Consider the following 25,523-nt stretch of genomic DNA (forward strand, 5'->3'; position numbering starts at 1 on the left):
CCCGCAGGTGAGGGCGGGCAGGCAGCGGGGGCGGTTTCGAGCTGGTCGGCGAGGTCCCTGTCCTGCGGGTCGGCGCGGCGCAGGGATACGAGCGGCGGGGTGAGGAGGCGCCGGTAGGTGCGAGGGTTGGGGCGGCGGCGGCGGCGGCGGGCGGTGGCGCGCGCGGGAAGCTTCAGTCGGCGCCGCGCTCTGACAGGAGGCGCCGGGCTCCGCGCCGGGCTCCGCGGGAGGTAGGAGGCGTCCGGGCCGCCCCCGGTGGGGTGGCGGCAGCGAGCGGGCGGCTCCGCGGGGAGGACGCGCCGCCGGGGGGTGGGGGGGCTGCGCGGCCTCCCCGTCCCGTGAGCGAGCGGCGGCCCCGCGCCGGGCGGGGGGGGCGGCTGCAAACGGAGGCGTCGCTCCCGCTTCTGCCGCCCCTGGGACCTTCCCGGCTTCCAGGCGCGTTCTGTGACATCGGTCACTGCCTTAAGTGGGGTACTTTAAAAGTTAAGCGTGGCTTAGACTTAAAATATGCGGAGTTTTCGTTCCTAGCAGTAGAGAAATAGTTTACTTGAACGAATACCGAAAGTAAGCTAAATGTATCCGCTGATGCTATGTTTGCATTAAGGAGACGTGCTCCCTTTAACACGTGTCGACCCATAGCGCTAAGAGCTAACCGCAGTCTCTTTTAGCCAGTCTCTCTCAAACTAACGCTTGCCGGTCCGTCTCCCTGGTGCTTTTCTGAGGACTGTGCGCTCCGTGGCAGGCCCGCGCTCCCCTGCACGCGAGGGGGAGAGCGGCGGGGTGGTCGGGGGGCTTGTGCGAGGGAAGCGCCCTCCCCGCCGCTCCCCAGCGCTTGCAGGCACGCGCGGGTTTGCCCTCGCTCTCCGCAGCACCCGCGGCCTGTCACAGCTTCCCAGCCGCCTGTAACGTAATGCCGCCCTTTCCTTCCCTCGTCCGCCTGGATGTTTGGCCAAGAGGCAGGCGATGCTATGGTGCAATCGGGGTTTATGCGTAACGTAGTGATCGGCTGGCTCCCGCTTTCGTGCTACCTAGCGGTTCTGCTTTTACCTCGGTGAAGACGCTAAGCGAAGTTTGTTTTCTCCACTGCGTTATCAGCTTTCTGGAGACCTGCCCTTCAGCAAGGTCTTGGCAAAACTGCCCTAGCAGTTTAAAAGCTGTGAATGTGGGAGAGTGAGAGATGAACAGATAATCGCAACTACCGTCACGTGGTCTCTGTTTACTTGAAAGTCTAGTCTGAGAATTCTTAAGCATATGAGAGAACGCATAATAAATCTACTAGATTTGATGAGGAGTAATTGTTCACTTGAAAGCACTTTTAAGTTGCTGTGGGAATGCACTGTATTATGTGTTGGCCCTGAATCTTTGCAAAGGCTCTGATGTGCGGATGCATAGCAAATACTTATTTTATATACAAAACTATACTGTATGACTCAGTTTGCCCGAACATGTGATGACTGTTCTTGCTGTTGTGCATAAGCATCACTTTCTCTGAACATCTGGTACCTTCAAGTTAGTGTGTATGATTACAGTGGTTACTCACGGTAAATTTTAGTTCACAGGGCAAGCACATGTAAAAAGCATCGAGGTGCATCTGCTGTGCATTGTAGAAATTGTCTGTTGAACAGAACTAAATATTAATTATATTAGTTTATTTTCATAAGTATGCAGACCATTATTTGGAAGAGTAATTTAGATGTTCTTTTATAGGTAAGATTCCTTACGTTTGAAGATGCCGCTCTTTGGGAAAATTGTTGTAATTAAACGGAATGGGACTGATGGAATTCATTTTCCACTCACTGCAAGTTCTTGTTTATTTGGAAGGTGAGAATTAGCCAAGTACTTGTAAACATTGGAATAATATTGTTCATGGTATTAAGAGATATCATATGCACGAAATAAATATATTTGCAAAAATAAGTATTTGAATACTCGTGAATGATGCTTAAGGGAGAGAAGGTGGTACTGGATTAACATCCAGTAAGAATAAAGAGCTGAATTTATTCTCTCTTACTGCTTTTTGCCCTTTCCTTGCCAAAAGTTTGCTTCTAGTTTCCAGCCAAAGGGAATTTGATGAAGTGATTTGGCAAAACGATGAGACTGAAAGTAAATTACAGTTGACAAGCAATCAATAGTATTGGTAGGTTCTAAAGGAAATATTCAAGACAGAATTATAGATGCCAGAGAACTTACCAGTAAAGAGAGGAGAAGTATGTTTCCTGTACCATCTTCATCACACAGGCATACTCTTCTCAATCTCTCTTTGGCTCTCCGAGACCTCGCTAATGGATTGCATGAGCTAGTTTTTAGAATTGATAATATCTCTCTCTGCTTCATTTCTTCTTCTGTCCTTTTTACTTAAGCACTAGTTATGCGCTTTAGACATTAGCTCAAAATACAATATTCCCCCTCTTCACCCAGAGCACTTAGCAGCTACCTTCTTGCTTTCTTTTCACTTGCAGTTATGTTGCGAATAAGTGTCAGTGGTACAAATCCTGAAATGAATGCTTTTTAATGATCTAGCTGTTTATGGTAAACATATAACTAATGTATAACTTCTGTCTAATTTGAGGGCTTTAATGGTTTTGACTGAAATGTGTGTGAAAAGATGATGATGTAGTACATACAACAAAATAGTAATCTTGGTCACTTTTTAGGAGTTATAGCAATAGTTTTTTGGCTCTTTTTGCTAATGTTCCAAACTTTTTTAGGATGTTACACATTGCTTTTAATGTAATACATCTTCATTTTTCTTATCTCTTTGTTAGTGGTTGCATCTGTGTTAGCTAGTAGGGTTTTTTATGTACATGTATTGTACCAGGTACCATTGTAACAGTGTTGCAACTACTAAATTATGTATAGAGTTGCAAATCCGCAGAGTGGACCCAGCCTGCAGTGCACAGTAAATGTGTGTGCCTTCTTAGGCCTATCACCTCACTTCTGTTGACTGGGAGTGGGGGAAAAAAAAAACAAAACATGCTGTGGTTATGGTCTAGGTTATCAAACTCGACAAAGTATCGTGCTGTTATACAAATTATTAGCTGAAATGTTGGGAAATGATCTAATTATATACCAATCAGATTTTTCTGTCTTTTGTATGTCTTAAAACTGAAATTGTATTTTCACCCATAGGAAAATAGAATGTGATATTCGCATTCAGTTGCCTCAGGTCTCTAAAGAACATTGCAAAATTGAAGTAAATGAAAACAAGGAGGTAAGGTTTACATATTTTAATGGCGTTTATATTGCATCATTGCATCTCTTCAGGCTGCTGAATTGTTTGTTTCATTTTTAGGCAATACTGACTAACTTAAGTACAGTAAATCCTACGCAGCTGAATGGTGGTTGTTTTCAGCAACCTGTACCTCTGAAGCATGGAGATGTGTTAACTATTATTGATCGTTCTTTCAGGTAAGTACCGATGACAGAGATGAACTGTTAATGCCTTGATCCTCGAGTGTGATCTGCGGGCAAACTGTCTGGAGAGCTCTGTGGACACAGGGTCTTAATGCTGGATGAAGATGCAGACAGTGGCTGTGGATCAATGGGAAAAATTAAAATGTCTTTTTACCATCTTCAGAAACAGAAGTTAATTTAGTTTATTTCGTATTTCTTTACCTAGCTTTATAGAGCTTCTTCAGAAGGCAGGATTGCTTAAAGATTTTTTTATCACTTTTATATTACGTTAAGCTAAACCAATAAAGATAGAATTGTCTAGAGAGATTATTTTGATTTTGTTTCAAGGGCAGTCATTTTTAGGGGAAAAGTTAGAAGTATTTTGATGTAGTTAAAGCCTTTAAAAGCAATATGTATATATTGTTGGAAGATGACAACTATTGCTATGTCATTTATCATAGTTATGGCAATTTAATCATCAGCTATTTGATAAAAAATGTTTTCCTTTTGTTTTACTTTTTAAATATTTCTTCCAGATTTGAATATCCTCCCCAATCAACTCCAAGAAAGAGGCATTCTAGATCTCCAAAAAATGAAACACTGCAGGTAATTCTATGGCTTATAGGCTTATTTACTGCAAGTATATTGGTATTAGTACTGATATGGTAATTTATTTCCCGTTTTGTTTTTTTATATGGTTAGAAACCATTTTTCAACCATAGACTAGCTTTCTGTTTTTAAGATGCAAATAAACTTCCTTAGATAAATACTTTTTTTTTTGCTCCTAATTTATTGATTTTAGACTTGCCAGTTTCTAGAAATAAATACTTAATAATCTATGATGTTAGTAATACAGGTAAGCTATTAAAAATTAATCCTAAGCCTTTTCCAGGAAAGGATGGGATGCAGGAAGCGTAGAGTATTGATGTTGGAAATCCTTCTATTTTAAATGGGGAAATGTGCCCTAGAGACTGAGCAGCCTTTTTTCACAAGTCTTCTGTTATTCTGTGTGCTTTTACACTAATGCATTTTTGGAATTTATAAATATCAAACCAACTCAATCATTTAATAATTTGTTTTCATTAGTTTCTTTCTTTTTTTGTTCCCAGCAAAGTTTTCTTAAAGGGGGTATTGTTAGTTAGCAAATACTGTGGCTATTGAGATATTTATGTATATTACGATTTTCTTATTTAAATAAAAAGTCTTCCCTGAGGTCTGTTGAAAAGCAAAATTTCATTTTAATTACTAGGAAAGTATTTGTGTATATGCATATGCTGCAGCTTTTTTTAGAGCTAATAATTTCAGTCATAAGAATTAAACTCTTGTTATATAGAGCATTAAATATATTGAAGTCTGCATTCTTAAACTTTGAAATATTCTACAATTGCATTCGAATACTTTTAAGCTTATTTTGTAAGCATTGCTTATGCATCTATAAGATCAGTGTTTTCCAGTGTATGGTAGAAAGCTAAAATGTTTATAAAATACTTGTTGCTCTGCTGTAATATTGTACAAATTTACAGGTTCTTCATGTTCAGCAGGTGGCAGAAGTGGAATTATTACACAAACGAACTTCAGGATCTAAAAGTCTTCATGATTCCGGTTGGTACCTATTTTGTTTTTTGTTGTCTTTTTTCTTCTTCCCCCTAAATTGTCTTTTATTCGTAGCATCAAGAGGAAGAACAAGGTTGCGTGGAGCAGAAGATATGTATTTTAAGACCTTTCAGGCTGAGCATAATACACCTTTCTCATAGCATGCATAGGTGCTATGATTTACCAAAGCTGAGTCTTGCCAGGATAAATCAGTGTAGTTGCAACCAAGAAATGGGTGGTAAGAGTAAGATTGGAATTGGCAAAATCTGTATATGTTGTTTTAAATGCTTTGTGCGGATTAAGTTTATGAAGGTTACAGCTAAGAAGGGAGTTCAGCGTGCCAGCTTTGCAAGTGCAATGCAAATGTCCGTTGAAGCTGATATGTAAAACTTAATTACATATTATATTTTTCCTTTCAACAGAAGCAACTATAATTGAAGGTAAATTCATCCCTGTGATTAAATTTAAACTTGCAGTTCCGCCTGACCTAGAATAGACCAGATTACTGTTGAGCCAATGTTGCATTATCTCAGGCGTGCTATTAAAAAAAATGGAAACAAGTATAATTTTGAATATACGTAGGAAGGGTTGATTTTGCTGATTGAAATGCTAGTTCACAATAGCTACTTCATATAGGCCCAGTAAAAAACCTGTTCCCCCAGAGCTACTAAATGTGAGTAATTATAAATCATAAACTGATTCAATGTCAGTGCATCACCTTTCCATCCTTCTTTCTTCCTTCAGTAAGCTTCTATCATGGGAAGACGTAAGGTTTGTTCAGAACCTTACAAAGATGTAAGGTGTTCAGAAAAGAAAAGTAGCTGTTATTCTACTGGCAGGTATATGCTCTGAATTTTGCAACAAATGTTTGCTCCAATGCAAAACAGCATTTTGAAGTGTGCAGCCTGGGTGGGTTGTTGTGGGTGCATCTGGACTCGTGGGATTTGGATAATAGGTTTCCTAGCACCTTCTTACAATACAACAGTCTTCGCTTCCAGGTTCTGTCACCTTTAAAGGGAATAAATTGTCAGGTCAATACAAAAAATATCAATGCACCTTACTCTTGTGCAGGTTAGGCACAAGCTTTTTCATAGAAAGATCTAATTTCCTGCTGTCTCCCATCTCTCTTCTTCCCCTTCCCACACCCTTCCCTTCCTCAAAAGAAAATAATTGACAGGTTCTTCCTTGTGTATCTCTAACTTTCATCTTTACATGGAATATTTCCCATCACAACCAAGAAAAGGCAACATATACCACCATTTATTTCAGCAGTCATTCATGCTGGCATCGAGCAGTGCTGAGAAAGAGACCTTGTAGACGTATAGATGTTCTTGAGCTCTCGGCTTCTTGTGTCTTGGAGAGGTACCTCCTGTCAGATGGACCCTGTTAGCTCACCACTTGCTCGTGGAAAATGTAAAGCAAAGCATGGTACTTCAAGCCTTCTTGAAGGCAATTTGCAAAAGGCACTGGAATAGCAGCATACGTGCAGTCATTTACTATGTCTTGTCTCTCTGCTTTATTATCTGCTTTACCCTGAAGAAGCACATTGCTATAGTTTATGCAATACATCAACAATGTAAATGCAAAGTGAAGAACTGGTTAAATTGTAGTGGTAAGCTGATTTAAATGACTGTTCTGTTTCATGCTTATAGGTCTATCTTGTGGCAGCCCTAAAAGAGATCTATGTGATCCATTGATTTTAAATATAAACAGCATGGAATATCAAGTGCCTTACCTGAATATGGGACAAATTGAAAAACAGAAGTTAGTTTTTATGATAAACATTTCGATACTAATGCTGTTATTACAAAATTATTATTGCAAGAAGAGATTTTTTTTTACACTATCGTCTTGGAAGATGAAGGGAAGGACTTTTCACCTGTATTTAAGGAACTTAGTTTTGCATTTTTAAGCAACTATGCGTCTGTATTGTTTTTTCTCTTTTGTTTTGCTTATTTTGTAGATAACACTGAGTGTGAAGAACAAAATGCTGAAGAAAATAAACAAAGTACAGAGGAAAATATTTCCAAAGCTTTACCCGTCAAGCTACTAACACCCAAATCTGTATACAGAATCCATCGATCTAGTAAAAAGGAAAATGAAATGTCTCCTTTTAGTAAACTCTATGAAACACTGAAACATGAGATTGAAGTGAAAAAAACTCAGCAAAAGGGGAATGTATCTCAACAAGCCAGAAAAGAAGATGGCAAGAGTGTGTTGCTAGAATCCAGTGCTCAAATGTCATCATCGGATTATGCTTATGGTCTTGGAAGCCTGACCAAAGAAAAAGAAACAGATGTAAGTGAAACTATTGAAGAGTATAAAGTGCAACAAGATGTAATCAGTTCAGAATCTAATCTGATCGCAGCTGCAGGAAGTGCAACCAAGAAGAGCTTTACCAGAAGTCCCCGAACTTCTGCTTCAAATGAGATGTCAAGAGATATTGGTAAGAAAATTCACTTGCAGGATCACAAGGAACAAAATATATTAGGCAAATCTGAAGGTAATGAAGTTGCAACCAAACCAAATAAAGACAACGATGGAAATGCAGCATGTTCACCTAAGCCATGCTCTATAGAACGCTTGGGTTATGCAGATAAAATAAAAATATACTCCTCTGCAAAAGAAATAGAACAACTAGCACAAACAACTGCTGTAACAAATGCAGCTAGCGTAACTAGTTTTTCTGAAATAGATAAATGTGTTTTGTCTACACCAAGGTCCAAGAGGAAGAGTCCCCGGTCTCGTTCCATATCATTTGCCAAAGAAATTAGTGGAATGGGTTCTGTAAATATTGGTACTCCAACAACACAACACGATGTATTGTCGGAATGTAAGACTCTTCCAGAAATTTCAGCTGAACCTCAAAAGGAAGATTTGGCGTGCAGAAATGATAGCCTCAAACAACTGCCTTTGGCAGAAAATACATGTTTAAAACAAAGGCGCAATAGTAAACAACATACACCAGGAAAATCTATAAAAGAAGAAGTGCTGAAAGAAATTTGTGATCAGGCAAACTTTGTTAACTCGGAAGAGAGAGATTCTGAAACTCCTGCCTCTTTGTCTAATTCAAAGAGTCCCAGAAGAAACATCAGGCGGAGCAAAGAACTATCAAACAAAAGTGTCTATTCAGAGACACTGCATTCAGAAGAATTAACAGCAGAACTTGCATCTCCTGCTAGTCAAAAATCTAGCCCTGGAAGAAAAAGGGGTAGACCAAGGACCTCTGGACTGCTAACTACAAAAGCACTGGAGACAGATGCAGTTCAGGATCATCATGGTGAGACTCTAGATAGAAAAGATAGTGGAACTAAAGAGGAGCTGGCCATAAAGGCCGATCAACAGAAACTAGATTTGGAAGATGCCAGTGTTCTAAGACCTCGTAGATCGTCATCAAAAAGAAGGTCTGGAAGTGCTACCATACTGAAAGAAGATGAGGTTGTCTCAGAAATGAGTATTTCTAGCCTGTTGGCTGAAGAAGAGGAATCAGGTAAATACTTTTAATCTCATTCGAGACATTCTCCTACGCGTGTTTTGTGTTGTGTTTTTTTTTTTTTTTTAACAAGAATTTTTTCTACTTGCATAAAACTTGGAACTAATTGCTGACGCATCAGTTCTAAAATATTTATCATGTAATTATATTTTACCATGAAAACACACAATTTTATCTATAAAAGTTTATGCAATTGAATCTGTTTCTCTTTAAAATGAATTATCTTCTGATAGGTTTCCAACTTTAAAACGCACAGATAGTCACTGTTTTTGGTGCTGGTTAAAATGGTGACTTCCTGGATTCTCAGATATATAGAAATGTTTTCAATTCCTGATATTTTTAGGTAATGCAAGAGGAGTATCTCAGAAGAGGAGGAAAAGTGGCGATTTGTTACTTCAGCCTTTGGGAAAAAGAAAGAGAGTGTCTTTTGGTGGTCATCTAAGCCCAGAACTTTTCGATAAGAGTTTACCTCCCAATTCGCCCCTTAAAAGAGGTGCAATTCCTGCAAGACTGAGCTTACCATTTGGAAACTCGCCACGTGCAGTTCTGAAGAAGGCTCAGGGACTGAAGCGTTTTGCAGTCCAGGTAAACCTTAAAAGTTCAGACTAAGAGTTGCCAAAAGAAATAGCATGACCAAAATTTACAAGTTCAAAGACTTATAAAAATGAACTGTAAACCTTGTTTAGATGTACCTTGGGAGAAGTGGACATTTTAATTGCAAATTAAAGTTGTAGTTGAAAATAGCAAGTTTTAATCGGCTTTGTTTTTGTTTTGGTGAGGAAAAGCTCAGCTTACCCTTTATATCTAACTGTCTGGGAGGTGGGGTTTTATTCAGCTCAATGCTTTTACTCGTTCTCATGAATATGTCTAAATGAATATATTTCTGTGTTTTTGTGTATAACAACAGTATCTACAGGCTTCAGTTTACCATAAACATCAAAAAACAGACAGGATCTAGAATGGGAGTTTGTTGGCAGACTGCTGTCATGTGGCTTGGCTAAAAGTTTGAAATACTTGCCTAGTGATTTAAGCTAGTTAAAATGTGTGTTGTGTACTTGATGTGAATACAACTGTTTTGAATAAAGTAGAATAATTCAGTTAATTAACTAAACTGAATTTGCATGTCTTTTGAGACTATTTTGAAAACTAAAATGTTTTAAGTTTTTCTTTTTAGAGAATAAGATTTATTTTTTTTAATAATCTGATGACCTTTTATACTACTGTATTTACCTTTCAAAGATTTAGATGAGCATTTGTGGTTCTGCTTTGTGCAATAACATTTTTGTTTATGTGTATGTGTATTTATATATATATTTATATATAATTTATATATACATTTTTTTTTTCTTACTAGGAACTTTCTGAACATTTGCCAAAAGAAAAAGTGTCACCAAAAAATTTGCTGACCCGGAGGTCCCCAGCTGCCTCATCCCCTGTTTCTGGAAAAGCAACACCTAACTTTACTTTAAGTTCTCCATCACCCTACACTAAAGGCCGTTTCTCCGTTTCTCGCGTCACGACACCATCACCAGTTGCAGAGGAGCAGGATGATGTTGCAAAAGATGTGAATACCCAGGAGAAAAATGGTGCTCAAGTAAAAACACCCAATTCTTTTCACATTAACCAAGATGATAAAACTTTCTTAACAGCTACAGCTAACAAATTAACAAGAAGTGCACAGCTTGCTTTGAAGAACACTCCCTCGAAGAGGAGAAGTGGGGCTGTAGCAGTTATTAATGCAAAAAGAAGAAGTGGTGCCTCCAGTGCCAATTTGCTAGGTTTGTTTAAACGTTTAATTTTTAATAAGAATTTTAATGCTTTAAGAAACAATACCAAAACTGAAGTAGGCCTATAAATTCATTTTACAAAGACCACCAAATATGAATGTTATATTGCATGTCAGTTTTTGGCCTTCTTGAAAATGGCTGGGAATTGCAAAGTTTTACATTCTCTCATATTATAAAGCGTATATAGAGGAGTATTTAGAACACAAATCTTAATATGCAGAAGCTGAGAAATGCTAGAATGAAGTTTCTCTTTACAAGGTTATTTACAGTAATCAATTCCTTTGTGAGAAAGCATTTTGATGATGGTCGTAGGATCAATTATTATTTTTTCATCCAGAGTGCACAAAAGTAGATAATCACATTATAAAGTCATAAAGAAAGATGTCTTTTATTCTCTGTACGTTGTTCAGACTTCAAATACAGTTACAGGACATAAGGTATGCTATATGAATATGAAGTTATTGCATTTCATCCCATTAGCGTTGTATTGAGCCTGTTTGACTCAAATAGGTCAAATAATATTGAACTAGATCAAATTGTATCAATTACATTAATTTTGATGCTAAAATGTGTGTTTTGGTAGCAATCTGATTTTTGTCTAGCTTCAGCTTAGTTTCTTTATGCCATTTTCCATATGTAGTTCTCAGGCTTTGTCCATAGACTGGACCGCACTGGTGCAAACAGTTGACAATGTTATGTAGCAGTTTTGATTATAAATAAGATGATATTTGGGTATGTTAAGTGACAGATATTTTGAAAGTTGACATTGGTCAAAATAGTTTTGGAGCATTGGAAAATTCAAGAACCAGAGTCCCTCTAACATAAAATGTTTATCTTTGTGAAGATACTTACAGCCAAGTTATCTTTCAGTCACTTGTTTTCATAAATCAAACGAAACTGGCTCTTTAAAAATCAAATTTAAAGCTTATCAACACCTTTTTTCCAGCAATTTTTGCTATTCTTTATTATCTCCATTTTCGTAGTATGCTTTTAAAATTTTGGACATCTTACTACATGCAGTTCCCTAGTGATAGCCTCATTAATATTATATGGTAAGATAAAATCACAGGCCTTCACAATACCTCCAGGTTAATACAGTTGAAAGTTGTGTTAACTTTTTAACAAAATAAGGTTTTTCAGTTGCTTTATTCCATTCATTATAATAGCAAAGTACTTCACAAATATCAATGTCATACCTTTGCTCACCACATCTCCGTACTGTGAAAGGGGTTTTTAATGTCTGTGCCTTAGTTTCCTCTCTAAAACGGAGATAACACCACAGTTGCTAAATATTTTGATTTTTGAGTGTTTATGTTGTATACAAAACACAACTCTGTGTGTTCCCAGTGCCTGTTCAGATAATTTCCTGGGTGCTTGGCAATTTTCTTTATAATCTGAGCACCCTAAGAATGACAACTTTTGAAAATATGTTTTTGAAGACTTGCCCCAATTTGCATAGTGACTCTGGCAAGAGAATGCTAAAATCCAGTTCTGCAGGAATAGCATTCACTTTTCTTTCTTTAACTACAAAAATAATTATTTGCTTTGCGATCCCCGCCTCCTTATAGCCCATTTCCACAGTAAACAAAGTGGATGTCTTACCAACTTACAGCTTCATTTATCACACAGCTGTAATTAATTCCCTGATTACTATGTACAGAATGATGTTGTGATGAAGGTAACCTTGCTTTGGGAATTGTCGGAAAAGGAGATTATGTGGAGAAGGTGATATAAGAGTTTTGGAAAGTCTGTGAAGATCTAAATGCTGTAAGCAATATAAATAAATAATTTCCTGAATATGAAGTTCCTTGGAAAGCTGATGAAAGAAAAGCTAGATGTGATTCACTTGAAAGCCATTTCTCTAATGTCGAATCTCACGGCCCACCAAGGAAAAGTTCAGGTATAATAATGAGTGAGACTGAAAGGCTCATGACAAATTTCTTTTGGGGAAAATACTTCCTTAACAAAAAGATTAAGGACGAAATTGGATCAGTACTCTGTTCTATGATCTGTAAAGTATTTAGTGCTATAGAAGGGTTTTTTTGGTTGTGGAAACAGTTATACTGGATGTTTGAACACTTTGACTAACCTTAAGCCTTCCAATTGAAGGTGTTTTCACACAGCACTTTGGTGTAGGTGTTGCCAGATAATATACTGACCAGCCTCCTAAGTCACACTCTGCAGAAATCTTTGGAAGCATAAAGAAATAATTGCAAACTGACTTACACAGCTGAAAATTAAGGTTATTTCTGTTCTGCTTTCTAGTTGCAAAATCTTGGGCAGAAGTGGTAAAGTTAGGTGTTGCAAGACCACAAGCAAAAGCCATTAAAAAGTCTGTCCTAAAAGGAAGATCAGCAAAGAAGATAACACAATCAGCAGAGGTATTTGTTTTTTAACTTAACTACAAAACAGCATTTTTTTTAGATGGAAGCTTATGAGTTTTTAACATGATGTTATTTGAGTATTGATGTTTTTGTCCCAGTGTGTAAGAAATTTGAGACCCATAGGAAGAGGTCAGGAGCCACAGCTATTTACACTTTTTGGTGCAAGTCCAGTAGGTACCATCTGTAGTAAAGGATTAAATGTCTGGGTGGGTAGCTGCTCTGTTATATAGTTGTAGAGTATGTTAAATAGATAACCAGTTTCACTAGTGTGATTGAAAGTGAATTTCTGGTAATCTCTTAATATGAGTCATCTTAAAAGGCTCTCTCTAGGTAAAAGTGAATGTGTGGGGTAGTTTGAATATGTATTTGTCCCTTTTCTGCAGTCCAAACTGGACTGCAGTTTGAAAGGGCAGGGCATGCGTTTCAATTTAAACACTCTGCAAGTTGGCACGGCACAAGGGAATAAGGCTGAAGCGCTCTCAGGATATCCCTCAGCTCCCTAAGGCTAAGAAAACTTGTGGTCTCAGGTGTGCTCCTCAAGCACAGTCACTCAAATTTTGAATGGGTATATAAGCTGCATTTCTCCAAGAGCTAAATCCTTAAAGTAGCTGCAAGGTAACCACTCTTGCCTGCAAAAGAGTCTGTATTAGCTAAACAAGGCCAGCTAAGTTTGTGGAAGATCTGAGTGATTAAGTTAGATTTTATATATATATATATCTTTTTTTACTTATCAATATTTCTTTCTTTCTTTTTTTTTCTTTTTTCTTTTTTCTTCTCTGCAGACTCCAGAAAGAAAAGTAAAAGGTCATTTTAGTACAGGTCACGCAGAGTCTCCTGCTACCATAGTTGTAGGCAGAGCTTATACCACAACAGTCCGAATGGCTGGACAGGTCCCTAAAGTGGTAAGAAATCCTGTCTTGAAACAGAACATGGATATGGATGAAAGCTTCACAGGTAAGTTGTGTGCTTTTAAAATGTATTACTGGCTCTATCAACTATGTAGTTCTTTTGTCAAAGCATATGCTTACTTCTCTGAATATAATTTGTAGGAATGACTGAGATGTTTCAGACTCCAGAAGATAAAAGTGGAAAAAGACTGCCTTTGTCTGCTGTTCAGAAGACTGATTTAACACCAACGTGTACTGCAGTGGAAGTCTCAGAGTTGCACACTCCTGAAGAATCTGGTATGTTTGTTATTTGGAAAGAGACCATATGTTTAGGTATAATTAGAGGTAGCAATGTAGTGACAGGTCTACTGCTTGAGTCAGTGAGTAGTCAGCCTAGGCAGACTTGATATACAGTGATGATGCATCTGGCAACCCATGAAATGAATTGTTTTATCATGTATTAAAAGACATTTTTGTAGTTCTAGTTAATTTTTGAATAGGTGTTATTTTCTTACTCATTCTATTCTGTATGAACTTATCAAAATGCTGAAGCATGTATTGTTATTTTAGGCAAATTCAAAGCATGGCAAATCTTGTGCTGAAGCATGGCAGTTCTTTATCTGTATCTGTCTGTGGATACACCTAAATCCAGTGATAAAGTTTCATGGTGGGAAGAGGGTGTTGTGTAAGCTTGCAGAAAGAGTCTACTAAAAGAAAAAAAAGTATCAGGTTAGGAAGATTTGTATTAAGATGGTACTTCACTTTTTGTCTTGCATTTTTTTGCTTGTGACCTTTGAGGCCAGTCATCGTGTCCCTGCAGAACTCGGACCTCTTTAAATTTAATTTCTGTTTTCTTCAGAATTTAGCAAAACTGACTGTATAGTGACACACTGAGGAAAAAATCAAGAATAAATCCTCCAGTTTAAAAAAAAAAATTACTTTTTGGTTTATTTCAGATTTTGTGAAAGTCTTATGTGTAACAAACCTTGTTACAACTTCAGAAGGGAGTCCAGTGTAATGTTTACCTTGAAAATAAATATTAGTGAAGTGATTTTCATCCACCTGAAGATGTCTGTTATCAGCTGTTACCTCCTTAGGTATTCAGTGCTTTCCCTTAATTGGCAGACAAGCCTTTAGGTGTTCTACCTGATCCTTTTGCATGTCATAAATGCTCTTTAGTTTTAGAATTGGGGGAGTATGGAGCCAGAGCCTTCTCAGCAGAGCCAGCCAGTCAGTCCCCGGCCTGGATTCGCAAGGGCCCTTCCTTCCTGGGTGCAGTGCTATGCAACTTGTCCTTGTTGAATTTCATCAGGGTCCTGTTGGCCCTTTCCTCCGACCTGCGGTACTCGGCTTGTTACTGGCCTGCAGGTAGAGACCCGTTTACTGTGACCCTCTGAGCCTGATCATCCAACCAGTTTTTTATCCACCTAGCTGTTCATTCATCCAGGCTGTGATGTCCTAACCTGGACACCAGAACACTGTGTGAGACAATGTTGAAAGCTTTGCTAAAGTCAGGGCAAGTATTGTCCACTGCTCTCCCTTCATCCACAAATCCAGTCATTTTATCATAGGAGGCGATTAGGTTTGTCAGGTATGATTTTCCTTTGGTAAATCCATGCTGACTGTTCCTGGTTGTCCCCTTCTCCTTCCTGTGCCCAGAAAAGTGTTTCAAAAGGACCTGCTCCATTATTTTACCAGGGACTGAAGTGAGGCTAACCTGTCTATAGTCAAAGCTTACTTCTAGGTATATTACTCAAGAAATTGTGCTTCTGCTGTTTTAAATCTAACTTTCTCTAAAACCTTTTGAGTGTTATTCTGACCAGGCTTTTTTCCATAACCTTTCCTTTGCCTCAGTTCCTTTTACCACTGGGAAGAATGATGGGAAGTATTTTGTTCAACAAAGAGGAAGAGCGGTGGCCACTTCTGTTGAGCGTCAGTGTGGTTATGCTTGTTCTAATGCTTATGTTAACAAGAGTGGGAAGTAGTGAGAGCTGGTACTAAATAGCCAGAGAAATTCATTTTACTTTTTTTCTAAGCTTTCCTCTCAAGCACCCTTTTCTTCTGTGCATAATGATCAAGACCCAAAACAGTCCAAGATTTCCCAGAGTCAGTGCTTCTACAGTGGCCGTAATGAATACTTGCAACAAGTGCCTTTCCAAACACAAGCTCGTGCAAACTGAGCACAGGTGATGCAAACTGTACAAAAATCTCACTTCATTTTTATTTTTCTCCCATACCTTCCAAAGTGCCAGAAAGGTCAAGTGTGTGTATATTCTTTAATGTAAAAATTTGATTGATGTCTGATATTGCTACAATGCACTAAAGAAAGTTGCAGTAAAAATGTGCATCGCTAGAAATTTTAGGGACAAGAAATTATTAATTTTTGTATCTGATTAAGCAAGAAAAAATTGTCGTACTTTTATATAATCAATTTTTTAAATGTATGCCATGCCATGCAGGAGCTAATTACCTTATGGTTAATTACCAAATCAATTGCTGAAGTACATTTTTGGATTTTAGTTTGTATAAAGCTCAGGCTGTTTGAATCTGTTCTTTACTTAGTTATACAACAATTAGAATGTTTGGATTTTCTGCTTAATTTTTTTTCCAAATTACATAGACCTGTTTTTTATTATAGGAGAGATGATGGTGTCACCCTTAAATAGTTCAGATGCTTCGGAACAGAAACAAGATAGTCAAGACATCAGTCGTTTTCTGAGAGATGAAGAGTCTGTAAAGTCTATGGTTGATGCAATCTCCACAAATACTCCTGGAAAAAAAGAAGCCATGCTGGAAGAAAATGTTGACATGGACAGTTTGCTAATAAATCCAGAAAAATGTACATCTCGTGTGAAATTAGGAATTAAAAGCAGGACTCCAAAACAGAAGCTGGAGCCAGTCGAGGTCTTATCAGGCATCAAACAGCTCATGAAGACCCCAAAGCAGAAGCCAGAGCCAGTCGAGGTCCTATCAGGCATCAAGCAGCTCATGAAGACCCCAAAGCAGAAGCCGGAGCCAGTCGAGGCCCTGTCAGGTGTCAAGCAGCTCATGAAGACCCCAAAGCAGAAGCTGGAGCCAGTCGAGGCCCTGTCAGGTGTCAAGCGGCTCATGAGGACCCCAAAGCAGAAGCTGGAGCCAGTCGAGGCCCTGTCAGGTGTCAAGCGGCTCATGAGGACCCCAAAGCAGAAGCTGGAGCCAGTTGAGGTCCTGTCAGGTGTGAAGCAGCTCATGAGGACCCCAAAGCAGAAGCCGGAGCCAGTTGAGGCCCTGTCAGGTGTCAAGCGGCTCCTGAGGACCCCAAAGCAGAAGCTGGAGCCAGTCGAGGTCCTGTCAGGCATCAAGCAGCTCATGAGGACCCCAAAGCAGAAGCTGGAGCCAGTTGAGGCTCTGTCAGGTGTCAAGCAGCTCATGAGGACCCCAAAGCAGAAGCCGGAGCCTATTGTAGATGCAACTGCCTTTAAAAGATTGCTGAAGACTCCAGTGGAAGCAGTAAACGATATGGCGGGTGTTACGTTAATCAAGAAAACCCCCAAACTGAAATATCAACCAGTAGAAGATATGATTGGGGTCAGCCGTATTTTCAAGACACCAAAGGAAAAAGTTGAACCAGTAGAAGATATGTTTGGAATTAGTAGATTAGTGAGAACTCCAAGAGAGAAATATCAACCAGTTGAAGATTTTGTGGGTCTGAAAAAGCTTATGGCAGAACCCAGGCAAAAATGTTCAGATTTTGAAGTGGAATATGTTGGAGTTAAGGAGATGTTTGATATACCAGAGGAAATCGAGGTAAAATACCTTCTTTAGCCTTTGGAAGCAACTTACTTAGACTCAGAGCCTATGGTTGAAACTAACTCTAAAGTCACCTAATATGACATCTTGTATGTAATAGCACAGAATTTAATTTAAATCTCTCATTCCTCCAGCCTGTGGAGAAAAACTACCTTCTAGAAAAGCACATGGTGTTGCTTTGAAGACTTTAAAAAATGGCAATCTTATCTTTTCCTTGGTAGCTTTTTAGAGGGAAATGCCCCCTGCTAAAAGACATAGTTTATTACAAATTTGACTATGAGTGCTTCTTTTTCCAGCTATTTGTTTCCATTATGTTTAAAGCATCCTATACATTGCTTACAAAGTATAATCAACTTCTTTCTTTGCTGTCCTTTTCATAAGCCACACATATACCTGGATTTCTGTGTTTTGTACGACCCCTTCACAGCTTCTATATGAACTCTGAAGCTTTTTTCTGCTTTAAACATCCAAGACTGTTGAGCTTTTGCCAAATATTGTGTTATTTTGTGGTCGGTTGATTGCTCACTATGCCCTTAAGTTCGTTCATTGCTTCCTGAATGGTTCATCCGTTAGAGATGGCTATATCTGCATACATTTGCCTGTATTAGTATGCATTTTCTTTGAATGGAACCCTACCTAAACAGTAACTGAGGTTGCTCTGGATGGCCATCCTGACCTTATTATTCACAGCTTCATCACTCTTGTCATTTGTGAATTTTATTAGCATTGATTTTTTTTTTTCAATGTTCATTCCCAGATCCATAAATAAAATGTTGAGTATCACCGGGCCTAGTGCTGATCTTTGTAGAACTATGATAAAACACTCTAAAACACTCAAGTTATTCAGTGATAATACCCCAAATTGCTTTTGAGATCTCATTTGGGCACTTTTAAGCCAATTTACTGAAAGCTTTTTTAACTCTATACAGTATTGTCTTTCACCATAAAAATTGCTGCACTAGACCAAGTGACTAGTATGAAGTTCAATGCATGTGTGCTAATATTAAATACATTACATTGCAGTTATCAAACTAAGTTAATTGCATTTTTTGAGAAAAGTATTTGACATGATGTTTTCCAACTATTATGTTCCTAATTTTGTATGGATTTATTGATTATTGTTTATTCCTTTAGGTCAGATCAATAAATATTACGGATCTTGAGCGAGAAGATACTATACCTCCTTGTACTAATTCCAGTCATGAATATGGTAAGTACAAATGCTTTGATTTTAACTAGAGGAATAATGAACCTTATTATGAAGTTTAAATGTGTTTTAAAATTCCAAAATATACAGTATGCAAAAAAAACCCCCCATACTGCATGGAATTTGTACAGTAATCACTAATGAAAAACAGCTGCTGGAAGCTAGATTTTGTTGGTGGAGAAATAATGGTGTAACAGTTTATTGGTGTAGTAATGGTAGCATCTCCCTGTGTACTAATGTAAAAAGACTGATGTAAGCTCTGTACTTAAAATTATCTTTCTTTGCAAAAATTTTCAAGAACATAGCTTGAAGCTGTGAATGCTACCTACCAAATAAATCAGACATCTTTGTGCGGTAACCTGTGCTTTCTTCCAGCAGTCAATAAAAATTACTTTTTTATCAGGAATATTAAATGTGATTTCATTCCCCCCCCCCCCCAATACAATGGTCCTGTTCAAAACTCACAGATACAGAAATGTATAACTTTTGTTTGTGCTCTTTTCTATGTAAACACTTCTAATGGGGGGAAAAACTGTTTCAGAAGACAAAGGCAATAATTCAGAAGGTGAAGATTCTCAACAGACAATATCACCCAGCAAAGACCAGTCTACCAAGAGACAAACAAGGGACAGACCAAGGAAGACAGTGCATCCTATTTCAGTAAAACATCATGAAAAGAATCTAGAGGAAGATGTGAATTTAAAAGAATCACAAGCTCTGGAAAAAAAGAGCACTCGAAGCACTAACCTCTCTCATTCCCTCTCAACTTCAGTAGCTAAAAATCTGGGAAGAGGAAAGAGAACAAATCGTTGCGTGCAAGAAGAAATTGTTTCAAAGCGCACTGATGATGAAAAAGCTGAAACTGTGTCATTTGTGGAATTACGTGGAGCTGCTCAAAGACCAAGAAGAGGTAAAAAGAATGAACCAACGGAGTTAAAACATCAAAGTGAGAGTCTTGAGTGTTGTGACAAAGATTCTTCAGTGCTACAAAAAGAATCTGCAAATATAAAACAGACTTTGCAGGAGTATGGTGTCAATGATATATTAATAACTGAAGATGGTCAAAGCATAAAGACGGAAAGTATGTCTAGTAGCGTTCAAAATGCAAATTGCCAACTTCTGCAAACAGAATTCAAAATAACTGGAAACAAATCTAATAAAGGTAGTATAGAAAACAATGATGAAATGCTTCTGTCACCTAGGAAAACATCTAGAGGAGAGAAAAAAGTAGAAACCACAGAACCAGTAATTCCATCTAAAAGAGTAAGAAGGGGAAAAAATGACCAAGTCAAACAATCACCTTCAGAGGAGCTTCATCGGACAGCGAGGAAGCTTCGTAAGGACCCTTCAGCAAAGATAACACAAGGAGATGAACAGACTTTTGACAAAGATATCATTGAGACTGCCCCAGTAGAAAAATCTGAAATCAGAACTAAACACGAAATAAAGGTAATAGAAAAAAGAGGGAAATCTTTAAGAAATGCTAGAAAGCATTTGACTGAAATAAGAACAGAAATTTGCAGGGTGGCACCTGAAAATATGCAAAATGTTCAAGAAACCAAGGAAACTTCAGCGGAAACTGTTATTGAAACACAATCGCACATGACAAATGAGAGGAAAGTATGTCAGGGAGATGAAGCTGAAAATGCAACAGAGGCATCTGAAAGATTAAAGTCAGAGTCACCTTTTGGAGAGACAAACAAAGCACCTGCTTTGGAAACAAACAGAACTAGAAATAGGAGAGTCAAAAAGGACTCTTTGGATAAAAAGGCTGATGAATTTGTCAAAGATGTAAACAGCCTAAAAGTAACTGTGCCCAAACTTAAGTCAGAAACAGAACTGGAGGAATCTTCTATCAAGGATTCCATAGGCGCTGCCTGTGTCCAGGACATGAATGACGCAGCTGCAACAGCCATACCTGCTGCAGACGATGACAGTGTTGCTCATAGCTGTCAAAAGCAGACAAAAAATGAGCAGGAAGTACTTAAACATCAACAAATTGAAATACTGCAAGAGAGTCAAACACAAATAAATGGGACTGCATTTAGAAGAGGTAGAGGGAAAAAAGTTAATTTTGAACTTGAAGAAGCTAATTCCAAAGCACTTGGAGGAAAGAGTTTACCTGGAGATGATAAAGGAATAACTTATAAAGATAGTCAACATGACACTTCGGAAAATACTTCCTCACAAGTAAGGAGGAGCAGAAGAAAGCAAGTTGACTCCCTTCCACCAACAGCTTACTCTACCTTTGCTAAAAAACAAGCATTAATTGAAGATCATAGTAAAGATGAGACTTTTGTAAAAGATCAAGATCCAGCTTTGGAAGCTACTCTCTCCTCAACAGAAGAGAATCCACTGAGATGGGACAAAAAAGGAGAGGTTGCTGTAGCGTCACAAACCACTAGTTCTCTTTCTGTTAGAAAAAAACGTGGGTTGCCAGAAGGTGATGATAAAAAGATGACTGTGAAAGAAGATCAAAATATGGCTTTGGGAAATAAAACTTCCCGGGCAAAATCAAATGCAGCAGCAAGGGACAAAAGAAAGAAGATTGATCCAGCAGCAGAGGCAAAAAGTTCATCTTCTCTCCAGAGAAAATGTGGCTTGTCAGAAACTGATGATAAAGAGGAGAGTTCTAATCAAGAACAAAATATGCCTTTGGAAACCGTGTCCCCTGCAAAAGAAAAACCATTAGGAAGGGGCAGAGGGAAAGAAACTGCTTTGATGTCACATACAACTAATCACATGTCTCTCAGAGGAAGACGTGGTGTGCCAGCAGATAAAGGTAGAGAAGAGACTCTTAAAAAAGATCACAATGTGCCTTTAGAAACTGTTGCTTCATCTGTAAAAGAAACTCAGTTGCAGAAAGGCAGAAGGAAAGAAGTTGCCCTCTTGTTAGAAGCAACAAGTTCTACTTCTATTCAGGGAAAACAAAGTGTATCAAAAGAAAGCGGTAGAAAGAATGCTTCTGGGGAAGCTGAAATTTTGATTTTGGAAAACTCTGCTTCCCAAGAAAAAATGGATCTTTCAAAAAGGAACTCAAGGCAAAAAGCGAAAACTGTTTCTTTCAAATCTGAAGAAGCTGGTTCCACTTTTCTCAGGAAAAAACACGGTTTGTCCAAAGACGTGGATCAAAAGGATACTCTTAAAGAAGAGGAAAATGCGTCACTGGATAATAATTCATCCCAGGAAGAACCAAGGCTATTGAGAAATAAAAGAAAAAAGGTTGAATTTGTATCAGAGGCAGCTACTTCTACTTCCCTCCATGATAATGGCAACTTGCCAGAAAATGCTAACACCTCAAAAACTCAAAATACATGTTTGAAATCCACTGATCCTGAAAAAAATGATCCCTCTAGAAAAGGAAAAGAGGCTAACCTTATTCCACAGACAACTTCCACTTCTCGGAGAAGAAAATGTCAGTTGCCAGAAGATGACTTAGCATCCAAAAAATTAAAATCAGGTAAGGCACAAATTGCTTTCTATTTCTTAAGAATAACTAAGTTATATATTGATATAAGAATAATGTGAACAAATTCTGTAATTTATATTGCTATGGGCTACCATACTCTAATGTAGATATAGAATAGATCTTTAATATAGCAAGAAGACTAAAGTAAACAGGGGTTCTTACTCTATGCAAGAGAATGTCTTAAGTAGAAAGTATAGATTTTGTGGGATATGACAGTTATATTCATTTTCCGTTGGGTTATTCAAATGTTCTCATGCTTTTTCATACCACATTCTCAATCCATAACTTGTAGTTTAAAATAAATACAGCAACTAACCTGCAGGAGAATGTGACCATGACGTAACGTAGCACCCATTGTTCATTCTTCTTTTCTCCTAAATGCCATCTAAGCTCCTACTCTAATATCCCTGGCTTCTGGGGGACCTTTATGGCACAGGTTCCATGTGTCTCCTATTCTTCCCCTTTTCTGTTTTACTTTCCCCAAGCCAATATAATTCTTGCTGCTGATGTCTAAAATATTCTCTGAAATTTTCATCTGGACATGATGTAACTTAAAAACTAACATGTAGTAATTAGGAATATGATAGTAAATAAACACATGCAAATGGAAATAATGACTGACTCTTTACAAGTACCTATTTAGGGATTTCTTGGCAAATTATGTTAAAAACCCTATTGCAATTTGATTGTCCCTTCTGTTTCATTTCTCTTTGCCTCTTTCACTTTTCTTTTGCACGTGCCTTATCCTCCTGTAACATGTACTTCTATTTTGACTTGCTTCTGTCTTAGTTTATGGACTTTTCTTTTGTTTCCTTTCCTTGTATATTTGCTAGTTTCTGCCTTCTGATCCCGCTATACGTACTTGCCAGAAGTACCTATACATACATCTTTTCTGATGCTGTATATGTTCTTCACTACCTGCCTGGATAGCTTCTCTTCCAGGGAGGTCATCTTTTCTCCAGGTGGATTTGAACGGTAGTTTCCATGTTTGGTGCTGGTGCTCATCTCTTGGAGTAGCCTCAGTTTCCTCTGCTATCTAGATTCTTGCATAGGTGTCTATTCTTTTCTTTACAATTAAAACCTGACTTGCGAGCTCTATTTGGACCATGAAACTATACTAAATGTTCATTTTCTGCAGGATTTTACGTCAGTATTGGGTATTTTTTAGTTTTACATATCAGTAAAAGGGATTTTAGCTAAAATAGTAGCTAATTGGTTTTGCTGCTCTCATTAATGTTAACCTACTTTCAGAAATAGCTGTAAGTCCTCAGGGAACTATCTTAAAGGATATTGGATGTGCAGAAATGTGGGTTTTGTAACTGGTTTGTTGAGTTCATAGATGTAATCTCTGGAACATAGTCATTAGGGACGTTTCCTTTAAAAACAATGTAACTGAAAATTGAATGTTATATAAAATGTTTGATTGATGATACAAACTTACAATTAATGTTTTTGTCTACAAATAGAGAATGCTGAAAATAGATCTCTACAAAAAGGAAAAGGAAAAAAAACTAAAGAAGAACTTGACAAAGGGGATAGAGCAACCCGGCAGACAGCTGGAGGAACAGACAGGAAAACAAGATCAAGCACAAGAACAAGTACAAGAACAAGACAATAGCATTAACAGTTGCAGAACCAGTTTTTAAATCAATTCAGTAGTTGAAACTGCAGGTTTTTTAATGTGAATTGATTTGTGTTCTGATTTTTAAACTCAGATTTGTAAAGCAATCAATGAATTTTGATATTATAGAAATATATTTTTTTAATAGATACAGCTTAGGTATCTGTTTAAATAGATCTGCCTATATGTATAGGGCTCCCTAAATAATGGGAAGCTTGTGCAAGACTGCAAACACAAAAATCTTTTCTTAACTGTATTTATCCCTTCTTTCTGTTGATCAGTGCAGCAGTCAGGAAGTCTTAATTACTTTACCAGTTTAATTGTAAGTTCTTTTCCGCTTAAATTTTCCTGTGCTTACATCTTATTTTTCATTAAAGTTCTGTAAATAGTCTTTAAAAAAAACCCTATAGGTTTATTAGCAGAACTATGTTGAAATTGTGATATTTTTTTAAAAAAAAATCTTAAGTTCATTGTACTGCAAAATTACAGTTTTGAAAGCCATTAAATTTGAAAACATTTTGTTTGAGATGACTTCTTGTGTACCTAGAAACAATTAAGAATGTGTAATTATTACTGTTCTCCTGCAAGTTTATGTCAAAGATTCATTCTTCCAGGCCAAACTGCACAATCGTGGAAGTGTACCTTAGGTCTTCTGGAATGCAGGCAGTTCTCTGCTTAATGCTGCTGTGCTTTGCAGCCCTTCTATTTGTAAATAATCATTGGTAAGAAACACAGGAAAAATGAGTATATAAAGTTCTGCTGTTGCACCTTTTCACAGAGTTGCAGCTGGTGTCAGAGTTCCTAGTGTGCTTTGGAGACCGTTTTTCAGAGATCAGTGTCTGCATTCTCTGGTACCATCAGTGTGTGTTTGTCTTTAAGGCTGGTGGCTTCTGATACTGTATTAAATACAGAAGGGAGTAAAATCGGGCTCAGGCATCTAAATTTTGTGCAATTTAAGCCCAAAGTTAAGAACCTGTGTTTCTACATAATCTCCAAAGAATTACAGGTATTTCTAGGGAAGGGTAGTTGGATGCTATGTTCCAGGACATTCTCGTTAGCGATTCCTTTGGGGGACGATAAAGGTCCTTTCTTTGGATGAGTTCTCGCTTGTGAAATCTCTTATTTCTCTCTTCAAAATCCAAGATAGCCAGATTGAGATTGAGAAACTAGTTAAGGAATGTATTGGAGGCTGTCCAGATATTTAGAGCTCATGTGTGATACAAAATATTTTTTTTAATTTTGGGTAAAATGTGATAGGTAAAATATGCTGTGGTTCAGTGTTTGGGGCACTTCCTGTCTTAATGCACTTAGTTCCCTATGTTTGTGTTACAGTGTAAGATTGTGGAGACAAAGCCATATTTTCAAATTAGCTCTATGACTTAGGGCTGATGTGTTTGCTTTACCCTGCTTATTTGTACGCTTTCCACTGATCAGGACCAGTGGATGGCCTGTTCCTGTTGAAATAAGAGCGAGCAAACCCCCAAGCCTTTCTTTTCGACTGGAGTCAGCACTTGCTGATGAGTATCGCTATAAGAGTGAGAAGTGGTTTCCCCAGCTTAGTGTTCAGTCTCACAACTGTGAGGAACATCTTCATCAAAATGTTTAATTGCAAATCCAATGCCACAGACTCAATCTTTGTAACTTCCAGGCTCGTGTGGCTTGATGTTTCTTGTCGCAGGAACAACTGAAGTGGTAGATCTGAACTATTAATCCTAGAGCTTTTCAGAATTGCAATGATGCTTCGTTTCAAAGCAGTACTTCACTGCTTTGGGTCTATGTGTATATTAAGTCCCGGCAGGCTCAGCAGCTTCTTCCTTCAGTTTCCTTTCACCCCAAAAAAGAATGGTCTTTCCTCACACTTGGATCAGGGCCCTACATCTGCCTAACCATGCAAAATGGA

The 25,523-nt window shown here is 38.0% G+C and overlaps 1 protein-coding gene across 1 annotated transcript; it reads left to right on the forward strand.

The window, feature by feature from the left end:
• Positions 1-1,729: 1,729 nt before the first annotated feature.
• Positions 1,730-24,142, forward strand: MKI67 (marker of proliferation Ki-67). Its single transcript, XM_067300381.1, has 15 exons — positions 1,730-1,821; positions 3,130-3,211; positions 3,293-3,408; positions 3,930-3,999; positions 4,917-4,995; positions 6,950-8,476; positions 8,823-9,064; positions 9,834-10,257; positions 12,532-12,647; positions 13,433-13,604; positions 13,700-13,834; positions 16,176-17,323; positions 18,461-18,536; positions 19,075-21,993; positions 23,469-24,142. The coding sequence occupies exons 1-15, from the start codon at positions 1,730-1,732 to the stop codon at positions 23,618-23,620; spliced, it is 7,350 nt and encodes a 2,449-aa protein (XP_067156482.1). The 3' UTR covers positions 23,621-24,142.
• The last annotated feature ends 1,381 nt before the right edge of the window (positions 24,143-25,523 follow it).

The sequence above is a fragment of the Apteryx mantelli genome, chromosome 7 (assembly GCF_036417845.1).
Source record: "Apteryx mantelli isolate bAptMan1 chromosome 7, bAptMan1.hap1, whole genome shotgun sequence".
NCBI classification, from domain to species: Eukaryota; Metazoa; Chordata; class Aves; order Apterygiformes; family Apterygidae; genus Apteryx; species Apteryx mantelli.